This window comes from Chrysochloris asiatica, unplaced genomic scaffold (genome assembly GCF_000296735.1).
Source record: "Chrysochloris asiatica unplaced genomic scaffold, ChrAsi1.0 scaffold00005, whole genome shotgun sequence".
In the NCBI taxonomy this organism is placed as follows: domain Eukaryota; kingdom Metazoa; phylum Chordata; class Mammalia; order Afrosoricida; family Chrysochloridae; genus Chrysochloris; species Chrysochloris asiatica.
The window spans coordinates 2,783,753-2,800,993 of NW_006408523.1; the positions used below are offsets into that span (position 1 = coordinate 2,783,753).

The 17,241-nt window shown below is 44.2% G+C and overlaps 1 protein-coding gene across 1 annotated transcript in view; it reads right to left on the bottom strand.

The window, feature by feature from the left end:
* The window catches only part of FLT3 (fms-related tyrosine kinase 3), a 102,480-nt gene that overhangs the window by 58,852 nt on the left and 26,387 nt on the right, over positions 1–17,241 (bottom strand). Inside the window, exons 5-6 of the mRNA XM_006832042.1 lie at positions 8,533–8,735; positions 788–903 (exon numbers count right to left, since the gene is read on the bottom strand). Of these exons, the coding sequence (XP_006832105.1) occupies positions 788–903; positions 8,533–8,735 (319 nt within the window). The remainder of the gene's footprint in view (positions 1–787; positions 904–8,532; positions 8,736–17,241) is intronic.

A 17,241-nucleotide genomic window follows, 5' to 3' on the forward strand; every position in this document is an offset into this window, starting at 1 on the left:
AGCCCAATTCGTAACCACTACGCTACCAGAGCTCCTTTCTTATAGGTGGTTTAGTGGCTACTATATTCGACAGGGCAGACACAGTTTCACCATCTCATACAGTGTTCTCTGAGTTAAAGCAAAGATGAGAAGATAAGGAGGCAAGGGAACTAGATGAGAATATTTGTGGGTAGGGAAACTAGAGAACTGGAAATGGAACAACCAGAAAGCAATGACTCATTGTGGAAACTGTTAACTACGTTGTGAAAAATATAACTAACTATCCTGAAACCATGAGAGGCCAGAACAGAGGATGTCCGAGGGCCATCGGGGTCCATGGGCCACCTCAGAGGGTCTCAGCAGCTTATGTAGAGGGTCAGAGTGAGAACAATGAATTCAACCACACCTGCCTTGTGACAGACGTCACAGTCTGGTGGTGCAGTGATTAAGCACTTGGCTGCTAACCAAAAGGTTGGTAGTTGGAAACCATCAGCTGTTCCATGGAAGAACGATATGGCAGTCTGCTTCTATAAAGATTACAATCATGAAAACCCCATGAGACAGTTCTCCTCTGTATGGTAGGACCATCATGTGTCAAAATCCACTTGACAGCAACGGTTTGGTTTAGGTTTATAAAAAGGCGAGAGTGAGGTGTGCTCACAGAACATTCTCAGGGATGAGTTGAGGTCTCTGTGCAACATGTACTGAGAGAAGTCTGCATAGGGCATTCAGAGCAGCTGGTCCCAGCCAGCGGCTCCTAACCCACTCCTTGAGAAACGGCAGAACCCTAGGAGCCAGCGGAACTTACTTCGTACACTGACTGTAAACAATATTGTGTAATTGGCTGCTTCGCTCTGAATAAAAAGCAGGTATTCTCCAGCTTGAGTTTCTGTCATTTTCAAAATGACCATGGAAACAAGGCTCCTGCAACACAGGAAAGAGAACTTGTTATTTTGGAATCTTTGTGAAACTAGAAACGTAGAATTTCACCCTGAGTCAGAAGGCTGGCTCCACGGCCCCCACACTCCGTCTCTGGACACCAGGGGCTGCTCTGTGGTGAGCTCCCAGTGATGGGGTTTACCATCGAAGGCACGTTCCATCACCATATTTACCCAGTCAGCCAGTCAGCTCCCCATTTGCTTCTGAACCTGATTATTGTTAACAGTGATCTCAACTCATCCTAGAGAGTGTTCTCTGTGCTTCCTCTCAAACCAAACCCTCTGTCATCCAGTCTTTTCTGACTCACAGCTGCCCTACATGCCCACAGCTGCCCTTTGGTGAAGACGACAACCTTGGAAACCGTATGGGGCAGTTCTACTGTGTCCACTAGGGGCGCTATGAGAGTTTCTGGAGTCTCCTTGTGCCTCTAAGATGCCCTCGGACCTCAGTGTCTCTACCTGTGACTTGTGGAGTCATTTAAGGTAACACAGGGTGTTTGCAAATACTAGGCTTGGACAAAGCTGGGACCAAGTGGGCAGAGCTTTCAGGGCTGCCCCCTTTATGGAAGTAGACTGCCACATCTGTCTCTTGTGGAGCGGCTGGTGAGTTCCAGCCACTGACTGGTCATTAGCAGCTCAGCGCTTAACCACTGTACCACTGGGCTGTAAAAGAATCCCAGCAAAACCTGTCCCAGGGCATTTTCCTATGAAGTACTAATTATCACTGGCTTCGAACATACGTGTCAGGAGAGAGATGTCTCGATGCTGTCTTCAACTTTGCATTCATGGTAAAGAAATTTGGTTTGGGCAGTCTCTCCGCAGAAACAGCACAGAGGCCCATCTGCCCATCTGGTGATAGCCATTCTCATTCCATCGTAAACTATTCTCTAGTGATTTATTGAGGGATTTTGGACTTATATTTTCTGACCTTCAGACCTTTACTACCCAAAGCGTAGTCCTCCTCCCAACAGAATTAGCATGACCTGATGTGGCACTGTGGGCTAGGCTTGGGACCACAAGATGGGTTTGAATCGTAGGGTCATCAGTTCAAACTCACCAGCCACTCCTTGGAAACCCCATACAGGGTCACTGTGAGTCAGAACTGACTAGACAGCACTTCACAGTAACAACAGGAGTCCTGGTGTGGCACTGAGGGTTAGTGTGCTGAACTGCAAAGTCATCTGATCCACAAGGTCGGTGCTTCAAGCTCACAGACTGCTCCTTGGAAACCCTATACAGGGTTGCTATGGGTCAGAACTGACTCGATAGCACTTACAGCAACAACAAGTGACTCAGTGGATTAAGTGTTGGACTGCTAACCACAAGGTCAGCAGTTCAGACCCACCAGCCATTCTGTTGGAGAAAGAGGGGGCTGTCCACTCCGGGAGAGAGTTACAGCTTCAGAAACCTAGGGGGCGGTTCTACTCTGTCCTATAGGTCACTAGGGGCTGACTTGATGGCAGTGGCTTTGGCTTTGATTTTTGGGGTTCTGATAGAAATGCAGATTCTCAGGACCACTCAGTCTTCCTGAATCCGAATCTGCATTTTTAACAAGATTCCCAGACAATCAGAACGCACACTGAGAAGCACTGCTTTAGAGGGCAAAGTGGCACAGGATGACGTGTGCTTCCAAAGGTCCTGGGGTGCCACAGTTTGCACCCTAATAGTTCAGCACTCAGCTGCTAACTAAAAAGGTCAACAGCTCCGGAAGAAAGACCTAGCAGTCTGCTCCCATAAAATGACAGCCTAGGATCACTAGAACTCAGATGGATTCAATGGTACCTAAGGACTAGATAAGCCTTGAAGTTGGCAGTTCAAACTCACCTAGAGAGAGGTGTAAAGGAAACCTGGGAGGCAGATCCGTGAGTTGGAATCCACTCAGTGACTGTGGGTTTGGTTGGTGTTGGTGCCTATATGAGACATTATTTCTACCTGTAGATCTTCTAGTGAGGCACTTTCATGGAATTGTTCATTCTCCTAGAATTCTCCATGAAGAAACCACTGCCAATGAGTCAGTTCTGACTCACTGACCCTCTAAGACAGTCACACTGCTTCTTAGGGTTCCCCCCAGAATTGTTAGTCTCTATGGTAGCGTAGTGGTTACAAATCGGGCTGCGAACCTTAAGGTCAGCGGTTCGAAACTACCAGCCACTCCGCGGAAGAAAGATGAGGCTTTCTACTCCCGTAAAGATTTACACCCTTGGAAACCCTGTACAGGGTCGCTATGGGTCGGACCCGACTAGATGGCACTTAACAACAACAACATGGGAGCAGCAGCTTCATCTTTCCACTGGTGGATTGGAACTGCTGACCTTGCAGTTAGTAGTTCATCACTTAACGTGCTGTGCTACATCATCAAGATTATATGACGGCTATGAAAGTTTACGTGTTCAACCTTTCTGGCTACCAGTCTGAGTCCAGACACAAATTTCTAGCATTCTCTACTGTGGAAAAAGTAGTGAACAGCCTTGTTGTAGCCATGGAGGCTGGATGGACCCCTGAAACACTGCTCTAAGATCATCTTAAAACTTCAACATCAACCAAAAAGCATTCCTGGAAGTCTTTGAACCAAACAACGATTGCTTAACTAATAAAGAATGTTTGCTTTGAGCACTGTACTCTTTAAAAGAGCGATCTACAGGACAGACAACTTAGACACTGACTACCTAAAATGGGGGGAGGTGGAGGAGGGCTATAAAGGCATGAAGTGACCGGCTTACAAGTTTTCAAGAAGGAGTTTAGTTTCAGAGTGTGCAGGGGAAGGGAGACTCACTCACTGAATAGCTTTCATCTTGTCTAGACAGGTCTGGTGAAAAGATATGGGGATAAGATTCTTATGATTCAATAGTGAATACTTGTTACCAAGACTAATTGTGACTTTCACAACTGTACAGGTACAAGTTTTGTAACAAAAAGTGGAGAGTAGTTAATCTTACAGTCCAGGGACAGAGGACCCTAGGACCATCAAGGGAGAAGAGCAGGAGTGGAATGTGGGATCCTATCCAGAGAAGCAGCGACATCAGAGATGGAGGCAGAGATGATGACATGGAGAGAGAAAGCAGCTGAGGACTCTAGATTCATGGACAGAAAAAGACTGTGTGCTGGCAGCCAGGAGGCAGGCTTGCAGAATGTGCCCTTTGGTTGTTTAAATGATTATATATTCCTGAGTGTTTCTGTGTACATCTCCCCACCCCCACTCCCCAAATACAGAAGCAAATACTGTTGAATGATGTTGCATGGAGAGGACTATAATCATTGCAATGAAACAATGAGTGTAAAACTGATGTTGTCCCATGTAAACTATCACTCAGTTCATAAATGCAGTTCATAAATCACTCAGGTCATAAATAAAAATGAAAAAAAAAAAAAAGAATGACCTACGTGGGATCCAACTGACAAGAGCAACTCGGAAGGGTAGACAGGACACTTAGAGGGCAGTGAGTCCAGCTACCAGGGGAGGGACAGCTCAGAAAAGGAGGTGAGAAGGTTGTACAAGTCAAAGAATGTCATGAATGCATTGTCACTGAGCTGTTCATGTAGAAATTCCAGATGAACCACATTTTACAGCAAGAAAATATTGCTATTGAATCAATGTGTATGCTGCTGTATATATTTTAAACAACAAAAATATATAATTGATTTGTTTCATTATCTAACATACATAAAACCTGTGACTTAGGTCCAAACAGGATGACACAATTTATAACAAGCAAGGCAACCTTACTCAGAATAAAAAGAATCCTCCTCTTCTACTCTGCTTTAGTCTCGATCCAGTGAGAACTGCTATGGCATGAAGCTTTAAGAAGATTACCAGACATTTCTTTAAACCGAACATCTTCCTAGCAGATGGATTTGGTTTCAACCCCAAGGTAAAAGTAACCGAAAAACAGAAGTGAGTATTACGGTGTCAAAAGAGGAAAGGAAAATGAATGTGTCCCAAGACGTAGAACAACACTCTAAAATGATAGCCACTGTCTGGGAAATTAGTCACACATTTGGTTGACTTTAAAGAAACAGATATCAAAGTGTTGTGTCCATCAGACGCAGAGATGGCCCCCAGTACTTCAGGAGAGAGGCTGTGCAGAGGTCATCTGCATGTCCTTTGCTGCTTTGGTCAGGGAAAGACGATTCCTACTGCAACTACTGTGGAAAACAGTATGGCATTCCCATAAGCTAGCAATAATACCAGAACCACCACATGACCCAGGATTCCCACTTCTAGGCAGAGGCCCAAGAGAAATTAGACCCATGACACAAATAAGCACATGCATGTCATGTTTGTCACAGCAGTCTTCATAATAACAAAAAAATGAAAACAACCAAAGCGCCCACTGGTGAAAGAATGGATAATAACGCAACATTAAAGAGTAACAATAGATCCATGAAGTGTCTCACAACATGGATGAACCTGGAGGATATTATCTGAGTGAAATCAGTTAGTTACAAAAGGGTGACATTACATGAGACCACTATTATGAAAAGCCAAGGAAAGGTGTGCGAGCACACAAATATAATTTGATGGTTACCTTGGTACGAGAGAGAGTGAGGTAAAAATCATTAACTAAATAGTTGTTGTTGTTAAGTGCAGTTGAGTCAGTTCCTTGGAAACTCCATACAGGTCATAGCAACCCTGTACAGGGTTTCCAAGGAGTGGCTGGTGGGTTTGAACCACTTCATTAACCTGCAGAAGGGAAAGACAATAAACAATATGAAGGGAATGGGTACAAAATGACCAAGGTAAAGATTGTTGTTGTTGTTGTGTGCCGTGGAGTCGGTTCCGACTCATAGTGACCCTGTACAAGGTTTCCGAGGCTGTAACTCTTTACGGGAGCAGAAAGCCTCATCTTTCTCCCACAGAACAGCTGATAGTTTCGAACTTCTGACCGTGAGATGAGCAGCCTGATTCGTAATCACTATGCTACCAGAGCTCCTTAAGGTAAAGATAGGCACTGAAAAGTATGCAAGAGTAATAGTCAACATTGCTAAATCCCACTACACATACAACCCTGCAAAGACAGAAATAACAGACAATAGTTATAAGTATATATATGAGCCGAACAGGTGTGGGGTGGCATGGGAAAGTACATCCATCATCACAGCTGTTTAGCAGTAGACATTTATACATACATGATTACATATACTACAAACAGATTCATGTATGCAACAGTGATGGAGCACAGTGATGGAAACTTCTTAGCCATAACTCAACTCCTTGCAGGATTCGATCACTGAACTTGGAAGCTTAGGGCCATAATCTCCATTAAGACACTGTTCCACATCCTACCTTGGTGAGTAGGGATTGGAATCTTCAAAGCTTTTCAGAGCACATAGAAGATATCACTGGTCTCTTCCCATCAGAAGTGAAGCTGAATGAAGAAGACCAAAGACTCAAGGAGAAACAACCAGCAAAAGACAACACAAACCACAGCCTCCACTAGCCTGAGACCAGAAGTAGATTGTGCCCAGATACCACTACCAACCGCTCTGACAAGGATCACAATAGTAAGTCCTGGATAAGATGGGAGCAAAATGTAGAACAAATTCACAAGTAAGACCAGCTTACAAGAGTGATAGAGACAGGTAGAACCCCAAAACTATGACCCTTAGGCACCCTTCAAACTTGGAACTGAACTCACACCCAAGGATCACCTTTTAGCCAAAGTCAGAACTATACAGTGAACAACATTCTTATCAATGGAGAAAAGACTGAAGTTGTCAAAGACTTCATTTTGCTTGAATCAACCATCAACACTCATGGAAGCAGCAGTCAAGAAATCAAATGACGTATTGCATTAGGCAAATCTGCTACACAAGACCTCTTTAAAGTGTTGAAGAGCAAAGATATCAGTTTGAGACTAAGGTGCACCTGACCCAAGCCATGGTATTTTCAATAACCTCATACGCATGCAAAAGGTGGACCGATGCTTTTGAGTTATGGTGTTGGAGGAGACTATTGAAAGTACCATGGGCTGCCAAAAGAACCAACAGATCTGTGTTGGAAGAAGTGCAGCCTGAGTGCTCGCTCCTTGGAGGTCAGGATGGCCGAACTTCATCTCTCATACTTTAGACCAGTTGCTGGAGAAGGATATCATGTTTGGTAAGGTGGAGAGTCAGAGAAAAAGAGGAAGACCCCCATCGAGATGGATTGGCCAAGTGGCAGCATCAATGGGCTCAAGCATGGCAGCAATGGTGAGGTTGGCCCAGAACCGGGCAATGTTTCGTTCTGTTGTGCATAGTGTCGCTATGAGTCGGTACCGACTTGATGGCACCTAACAACAATACAGTGAACAATAACACCTGAGAAAAATGTACACCTCAGAACAATCAACAGTTTGAGACCAAAAAGGACACCATTTTCCCAAAAGCCAAGTGCAGAAGGCAAGTAGGAGGAGACAAGATGAGAGAATGGAATGGGAAACCCAGGGAGGAAGTGGAAAGAAGGCTGCTACGGTGGGGGGGGGGGGGGGTCACAACCAATGTCATAAAAGAAAATGTGTATGAATTGTTGGAAAGGCTATTAATTTTCTCTATAAACATTCACCTAAATAATAATACAGTGTAATTGCAAAAGGAGGGAGGAAGGAAAGAAAGAGAGAGAGGCAGGCAGACAGACAATGCCTTCTCTCCTGAAAGAGACGCCACTACTCTCATTCCAAGAATGAGACAGAAAGGCAGGCTTGGAATCTCTAATGGGGATTTAAAGGGCCCGCGTGCCTTGCTCTCCACACCCACCTATGTGGTCTCCGCAGGGGTAGAAACAGCAAGGGTAGGAATCAGCACAGATTTAGACTTTTTGACGCAATCCACAAATGTTGGCTAAGATCTTTTTCTCCACCCTGAGACCAATGTTCCTTACAGACAGATCAATTTCTTACTGAAATATTTGTAGCTCTCACATATCCCTGCCATTCTTCCCATCATACTGTGGAACAAATGGATAAAATCCAATGTTCTTTCCCCAAGCTCTTCCAGAAAGAAACGTCTCACTATTTTACCTAGACTGAGATGCACTTTCTCTCATTTTTACCTTTAGTGTGATAAATAAGAAACCTTAAAGCTCCCAAATGCTTTTTCTACAACTTTGGTTTCACATTTTTGCTGAGTATTCACTGCTTTCTTAGCTACTAAGTATGTTTTTTTTAAGTGCATTCTGCCGTTTGAGGATGCTTCTACAACAGATATGGACAGAAACTAGAAAAGAAATTCCAAGTGAAGCCCATTTTATGGCAATAAAATGTTGCTGCTTTTTTCACTGCTATTCAATCAGCCCCCGACTCATGGTGAGCCCTTGAAAGGTGGAAAAGAATGCTGCTTGGTGTGGCACCATCCCTATGGTTGGACTGTTGTGAGCCAAAGGGTTTCCATAGGCTGATTTTGGGAGGTAAATCACCAGGTCTTTCTTCCTAGTCTGTCATAATTGAAAGTTCTGCTGAAACCTGGTCAGCATCCTAGTAACACACCAGCCTCCACTGACAGACAAGTGGTAACTGTACATGAGGTACCTGGACCGGGAATCGAACCCGAGTCTCCCACATGGAAAGTGAGAGTTCTACCACTCAGCCACCAATAAGACATTCCTCCACAAATTCTTGTGGTTGTACATTTGTGTTCTTACCTGTTTTGAAAATCAAAGCTTGGCTGGCAGTCCAGGGAACTTTGTTTGAAGATCCAGAGGCAGGAAATGTTCCTGGCGATGCTGAGCATCACTTGCAGGGTAATGGATGCAGACACGTCAACTTCTACCTTAGCTGCTTCATACCTGGGTCCTGTGCTCTGGGGCCTTGGTGAGCACCCAAGGTCTTCTGTTGACCTTGACACCTGCAGTGAGGAGGAGACAGCATTAACTGACCACAAGGGCATACTGAGTACCTTCTCTTTTTATCTGGAACTGTTGCCAAAGACATACATTTCTGACATGTGCCACACGACACCCAAGCACATTGGAACCCCTTTCAGACATACCACTGACTGAAAAATCATATTAATTATAATTCTTGAAAGAAATGACATGACTTTAGACCATGTTGCTAAAATATTTCATGAACGATAATTGTAAGATTCAAACCCAAACAAACACACTGCCATTGAGTCAACTCCATCTCATAGTGAGCCTGCAGACCAGCAGAATTGCCCACAGGGTTTCCTAGGCATCATCTTTATGGAAGCTAACTGCTTCACCTTTCTCTAGCTCAGCAGCTACTGACTTTCCACCATCAACCTGTTGGTTAGCAACCCAACTCTCGCTCCTTTTAAAGATCTGATAAGCGCTGGACCATCTGCTGGGTATGGCGGGACTGAAAAGATCTTTACTTTTTAGACGTTCACTTTGTCTTTGAAGAGTTGTGAACCTAGTTAATGAACCAGGCACTCTGGGTGGTCAACTGCTGACCTAGAGGCTGGGGTTCAAATCCACCACAGGTGCCTCCGAAGAAAGACCTGGTGATCTATTGTTATTCTTGTTATTAACTATGTCGAGTCGATTCTAACTCATCCCCATGTGTGTAGAGCAGAGTTGCTCCATAGGGTGTTCCAGGCTGTGAACTTTCAGAAGGTGATCACCATGCCTGTGGGTTCAAACAGCCAACCTATCAGCTACTAGTGAAGTGCTGAACTGTTTGTGCCACCCAGGAACTCCATCTGATGATCTACTTCTGAAAAATCAGTCACTGAGAACCCTGTGGGTTACCATGAGTGGGATATACTTATGAAAACTCATCTATTGAGAACCCTGTGGAGCACAGTTCTACTCTGACACACACAGGGCACCATGAGAGGAATCTACTTATGAAAAACCATCCACTGAGAACCCTGTGGGCACAGTTCTACTCTGACACACACAGGGCACCATGAGTGGAATCTACTTATGGAAAATCATCCACTGAGAACCCTGTGGGGCACAGTTCTACTCTGACACACACGGGGCACCATGAGTGGAATCTACTTATGAAAAATCATCCACTGAGAACCCTGTAAACACAGTTCTACTCTGACACACACGGGGACACCATGAGTGGAATCTACTAACAAAAAATCATCCACTGAGAACCCGGTGAGCACAGTTCTCCTCTGACACACACGGGGCACCATGAGTAGAATCTACTAACGAAAAATTTTCCACTGAGAACCTTGTGGGGCACAGTTCTACTCTGACACACATGGGGGCACCATGAGTGGAATCTACTTATGAAACATCATCCACTGAGAACCCTGTGAGCACAGTTCTCCTCTGACACACACGAAGCACCATGAGTGGGATCTACTTATGAGAAATCATCCACAGAGAAATCAGTGAGTACAGTTCTACTCTGACACACACGGAGGCACCATGAGCGGAATCTACTTAAGAAAAATCATCAACTGAGAATGCTGTGAGCACAGTTCTACTCTGACACACATGGGTGGGGGAGACCACGAATCTAGGTCAACTCAAGACTAGGATGCAATACGTGAAACACAAGGATGTGTCCCCCAAAAAGATAACAGCTGGTGTGACAGGTAAAAATTAAGTGTGTGGGAGGTGGCTTCCAGCTGGGGCTCTGCAGACATCTCATAGCAGTAGATCTGGATCTTCGATGACGACACAAAACAAGGTCCAATATACCTGACGATCTAGGATGATCTACAGTGACCACACATAAGGGCTATGCTCCTAATATATAATTATTGTTGTTGTTAAGTGCTGTCGAGTTGGTTCCGACTCATAGAAACCCTGTATAGGGTTTTCAAGGATTGACTGGTGGGTTTGAACCGCTGACCTTGAACTTCAAACTGACCTTTCGATCCAGTACTTTACCCTGCAGCGCCACAAGGGGACTCCTGAAAATATTCCTAATTTATAGCAGACTCCTAAAAATTGAGAGACAGAGGACCAAAAACCCAGGAAAAAATGGGGGAGGGGAGTATGAATAGACAATTATAAAAAAGTATATATGTACAGAAAGGTGAACTGTCAAGTAGGTTCCAGCTCACCATGACCCTGTAGAGGGTTTCTGAGGCTGTAAATCTCTACAGAAGCAGAAAGCCTCATCTTTCTCTGGAGGAGTAGGTAGTGGATTCGAACTGCTGACCTTGCTGTTAGCAGCCCAACTGTGCTTCTACCTGGGTACATATTTGTTGCTGTTGTTCAGTGCCATTGAGTTGGTTCCGACCCATAGCGACCCTGTATAGGGTTTCCAAGGAGCAGATGTTGAGTTTGAACCACTGACCTTGTGGTTCAAACCGACCTTGCAGTCAAGTGGTTATCTTACAGTGCCACCCCAGTGATCCTATACAGGGTTTCCGAGACTGTAAGTCTTTGTAGGAGGAGAAAGCCTCATCCTTCTCCTGTGGAGAGGTTGGGGAGCTCAAACTGTGGGCCTTGTGGTTCTCAGTGCAGTGCTTATATGGAGCCAGAAATAAATACAGATATAGGGGTTAGTATGCATATACATGTGGTGTGGTGCTGTGGGTTAATGCGCCAGACTGCAAAGCCATTTGAACTGCAAGGTCGGCAGTTCAAACTCACCAGCTTCTCTTTGGAAACCCTATATAGGGTTGCTATGGGTCAGAATCAACTCAACGGCACTCAACAACAAATGGATATCTATATTTTCTAGCCCAGTGCACTAATAGAACCTCCCAGTTCTATTAGATACATGGCTTAGATGTTGCTTCTTTCTCAATATAGACCTCCAAGAATACATCCATCTCTTCCCAGAGAGGGAAAGGAGCTGTGTGCTGATGACTGGGGGGTGCGGTGGGGGGTGGGCAGGCTTGCAGGGTATACCCTTTGGTTGGTTGATGATGCATGGAGGGGATTGTAACCATAGCAATGAAATGATATACAACAGGATGAATGTAAAGCTAATGTTTTCCCATGTAAACTATCACATAATTCACAATAAACATTTAAAAAAAAAAAAAAAAAAAGACATCCATCATTGGAGAAGTTGTTATTCCGGGGCTGGGGCAGGAAAAATATAAAGAAAGCCTGAAATAGCTTCTTGTTGTTGTTAAGTGCTGTGGAGTTGGTTCTGACTCATAGCGATCATGTATAGGGCTTCCAAGAAGTGGCTGGTGGGTTTGAACTCACAACCTAAGCAGTCCAGAGCATATCCTACAGGGTTATACCAGGACTCTTGAAATATCTATGGTGGTGGGTGGTGGTAGGTCATGGACTTGGTTCTGACTCATAGAGACCATGCATAGGGTTTCCGAGGCTATAAGTCATTACGGGAGCAGAAACCCTCACTTTTGTCCCATGGAGCGATTGGTAGTTTTGAACTGCTGACCTTGCAGTTAGCAGTCCGACTCTTAATCACTATGCTAGCAGAAGCTCAGGAAGTACTTGAAAAAAGATAGGGACATGTCAATACTACTGTCTTGAGATGGTCTTTAAACCTTAACCCAATATGATCCCTGAAGTCTTCTCTAAAGCAAACACTGGTTTAACTTCCCTGGTGAAGAAAGTCAGCCTTGAGCATTGTGCTCTGGAAGACCTATCGCTATGGCATCAAATAAACCACAGCCACGGGAACAAGATAACAGGACTTCAGAAGTCAGTGAGTTTACCTAAATCGGGGAGGAGCAACTCAGAGTAGAAGACTGATTGCACGACTCCAAGAATGCCTTCAATGTCACTGAACAGCACCGTAGAAACTGGAATTGGTGTATGGTTTTGTGTAGACACTCAAGCATAGAAAAAAAAATTATATATATAATCCCGGAGGGGAGGAGGAAAGGACACCAGGAGACATTTCCAATGGCCAACATCTGAACAAGTTGAGCAACAAACTAAATAATGACAGTAGTGGGTTGTAATGCATAGAATAAATATTTGAGTCTATAAGGAGCTCTGGTAGCATAGTGGTTACAAATCGGGCTGCAAACCTCAAGGCCAGCAGTTCAAAACTACCAGCGGCTCCGCGGGAGAAAGATGAGGCGTTCTGCTCCCGTAAAGATGTACAGCCTCGGAAACCCTGTACGGGGTCGCTATGGGTCGGAACCGACTTGACGGCACTTAACAACAACATACTGATCTAAAGGATCTCTGGTAGCATAGTAGTTACGAATCATGCTGCGAACCTTACAGGTCAGCAGTTCGAAACTACCAGCTGTTCTGCGGGAGAAAGATGAGGCTTTCTGCTCCTGTAAAGATTTACAGCCTCGGAACCCCTGTGCAGGGTCACTATGGGTTGGAACCGACTCCACGGCACATAACAACAACAACAACAACATACTGATCTAACTAACGATCGGTACACAAAAGGGGCAGAAGGGATAGTTCTTCCTTACAAAAGAATTTCAAGGAATAAAGGTAGCAAGAATAAGGAACCTGAAACAATTATGTCAGCCAATACTCCAGTAATAACTGTTACAGACACGTCCACCAACAGAAGAAAACATTGTTGCCATTTTGAAGTTACTTATGAAGTGCTGTCGAGTCGGTTCTGACTCATGGCGACCCTGTAGAGGGTTTCCAAGGAGCATGGTGGGTTTGAACTGCTGATCTTATGGCTCCAAGTCCAGCGCTGATCCTACAATGCCACACCAGGAGTCCATTAGTAGTGACCATTTGAGAAGAAATATGATATTTGCAACTCTTCCCCAAATAGTTACTTATTACTTTAAAGGGAAAAGATGGGCACATTACAGTGAAGAGGCGGGGTAGCACCATCTTGGCCTAGGATCAAAACTAACCCGAGCAGTAATAATAAAGCACAGAGAGACCCTCTAACTCCTGATTGGCAATCTTCTGGCCAACAAGGCATCATCGCAATCTCATAATGAGAAAATATCAGAGGAGCCCGCATTGAGACAGTCTGTAAAATCACCTTGTTCAGGGTTGTCAAGGTCATGAAGGACAAGGCAAAAGAAAGATCTGGGAGAAGACTGAATATACATGACAAACACAATGTTTAGCTGAATCCGGAACAGAAACAGGAAGGACAAGGATGGAATGAGGTGAGAGTCTACTTAAGCATGCAGTTTGTTGTTGTTGTTACTAAGTACCCTTGAGTCATAGCCACGCTGTATAGGGTTTCCAAGGAATAGCTGGTGAGCCTAAACTGCTGACCTTGAAGTTCAAATCGACTTTGCAGTCCAGCGCATTAACCTGGAGCACCACCACACCAGGATGGCAATATTAATTTCCTAGTTTAGATCATTATACTGTGGTCACGTACCATGTGAATATTAGAGGCAGCTAGGAGCCCTGGTGTGGTGCTTTAGGATAAGCACTGGACCAAAAAGTCAGTTCAAACCACATGGTCAGTGGTTCAAATCCACCAGCCATTCCTTGGAAACCCTATAGAGGGTCGTTATGAATCGGAACCAACTCGATGGCACTTAGCCACAACAACAACAAGGTGGGATGTAAAGGGAGCTGGTGGCACAGTAGTTACAGCACTTGACTGATAACCCAAAGTTGACAGTTTGAACCCACCAGCACCTCTGAAGGAGAAAGATGGGGCTGTAAGTATAAGAACCTTGGAGACTCCATGGGGCTGTTCTACTCTGTCCTGTAAAGTTGCTATGCATTCAAATCCACTCTGTGACAGAGGGTTTGGTTCTTTTGGAGTCCTGGTGTGGCACTATGGGTTAACACCTTGGACTGCAAAGTTGTTTGAACTTCAAGGTCAGTGGTTCAAGTTCACCAGTTGCTCCTTGGAACTCCTACATAGGGTCGCTTTGGGTGGGAACCGACTCAACAGCCACAATAAACAACAGCAATAGGAAACACAGGAACTCTATTATTTCTGGAACTTTCTCTGTAAATCTTAAATTATTTCTAAATAAAGTTTTTAAAGATTTAAAGATGGGTACAGTTATGATAGAGAAATATGAAGGGATTGGAGAAGAGAGGGAGGGTGATGCTCACATGGTTTACTAAACCAGGAATGACTAATTGAAGAGGACTGGTGTTCCGTTCATAGTCAGAAGAACATGTCAAGATTTATCTTGAAGTACCATGCTGTCTGTGATAGGGTAATATCCATACGCCTACACAGAAGACCAGTTAATACCACTATTTTTCAAATTTATGAACCAACGACTAAAGCCAGTGATGATGAAATTGAAGAATTCTACCAACATCTTCAGTCTGAATTTGATCAAGCATGAAATCAAGATTTATTGATAACCATTGCAACGAAATGATGGTGCAAAGCCAATGTTCTCCCATGTAAACTATCACTCCATTCACAATTAAAACTTTTTTTAAAAAAATATTGATAACAACTGGTGATTGGAATGCAGAGGCTGGAAATAAGGAAGAAGAGTCAGCCATTGGAAACTATGGCCTTGGTGATAGAAATGATGCTAGAGATCTCATGAGAGAATTCTGCAAGAGCAGTGGCTTACAATTTTAACTAATATAAAAGATGACTATACACATGGATCTCACCAGATAGAATACACAGAAATCAAATTAACTACATCTATGGAAAGAGATGATGGAAAAGCTCCATATTATCAGCCAAAATCAGGCCAGGGGCCAACTCATATGCAAGTTCAGGCTGAAGTTGAAGAAAATTAAAACCAGTCCAGGAGAGCCAAAATATGACCTTGAACATATCCCACCTGAATTTAGAGATCATCTCAAGAACAGATTTGATACATTACACACTAATGACCAAAGACCAGAAGAGTTGTGGGATGACATCAAGAACATCATACAAGAAGAAAGCAAAGGGTCATTTAGAAGACAAGCAAGAAGGAAAAGACGAAAATGGATGTCAGAAGAGACTCTGAAACTTGCTTTCCAGCATACAGATGTGAAAGCAAATGGAAGAAATGAGGAGGTAAAAGAGCTGAACAGAAAATCTCAAAGGGCAGCTCAAGAAGACAAAGTCAAGTATTATAACGAAATGTGCAAAAACCTGGAGTTAGAAAATCACAGAGCAGCTACTGGACTGGAACCTTTGACCTTGTGGTTCACAGTCCAGCTCTTATTCTACAGTACCACACCAGGACTCCATATACAAATATGACACCATTTTATATAAGGGACTTGAGTATCTCAGATTTTGGTAGAAGGAAGAGGGTGGTATGTGTCCCAGAACCAGTTCACCCTGGGATGCCAAGGAATGACTGTACTTTATAAAACAGATGTGGTGAATGTGTTATAGTTGGTTTATAATGTCCTTTGTTGTTGTTGTTAAGTGCCGTCGAGTCGGTTCCGACCCATAGCGACCCTGTACAGGGTTTCCGAGGGTGTAAATCTTACGGGAGTAGAAAGCCTCATCTTTCTCCCGCGGAGCGGCTGGTAGTTTCGAACCGCTGACCTTAAGGTTCGCAGCCCGATTCGTAACCACTACGCTACCAGAGCTCCTCAAAAAAGGTCAGATGATCATCCCAAAGGGAAATGATAAATGATGGCAATATTCAGACTTTAAACAGCAATTAAAGGGGTTTCAGAGCAGTAAAACCATCTTATTTTAGTTTCACGCACCCTAGAGGTGCAGTATTTGAGTTGTGGTGTTGGAGGAGAATATTGAAAGTGCCATGGGCTGCCAACAGATCTGTGTTGGAAGAAGTGCAGCCAGAATGCTCCTTGGAAGCCAGGATGGCCAAACTTCATCTCTCACAACTGGGACATATTGTCAGGAGAGACCAGTCACTGGAGAAGGATATCATCTTTGGTAAGGTGGAGGGTCAAAGAAAAAGAGGAAGACCCCCAGCGAGATGGATTGGCAAAGTGGCCACATCAATGGGATCAAGTGTGGCAATAATTGTGAGGTTGACCCAGGACCGGGCAGTGTTTCGTTCTGTTGTGCACTGGGTTGTTATGAGTCGGTACTGACTCGATGGTACCTAACAACAAACAACAAAGAGGTGCAGTGGAGTCCTGGTGTGGCACTGCAGGTTAATGCCCTAGACCACAAGGTCATCTTAAACTGCAAGGTCAGCGGTTCAAATTCACCAGCTGCTCCTCAGAAACCCTATACTCGGTCACTATCAGAACCAGAATCAGAACCAACTTGACAGCACTAACAACAGCAGTGCAGCAGTGAAGCCCTCAACTGCTAATGGAAAACTGGTGGTTAGAACCCATCCAAGAGCTCTACAGAGGAAATGCCTGGAGATCTGCTGAGAATGAGAGCCTAGAAAACCCTGTGGGGTCTCTCTAGTCTATCACCTGGGCTAGAATTGAGTCCAAGTCAACTGAGTGCACACAACAACAGCAAAAGCCAGATAACATAGCTAAGGATGTTGGTGTTTACTTATTAGTTGCACTGAGACATTTTGTCTAGTAAAGACTGTTTGGTTTATTGAAAACATGCTGGGATTTCCAGAAAGATGTTGCATCTGAGAACTAAGAACTATGGAAGGAATCATAACCTTT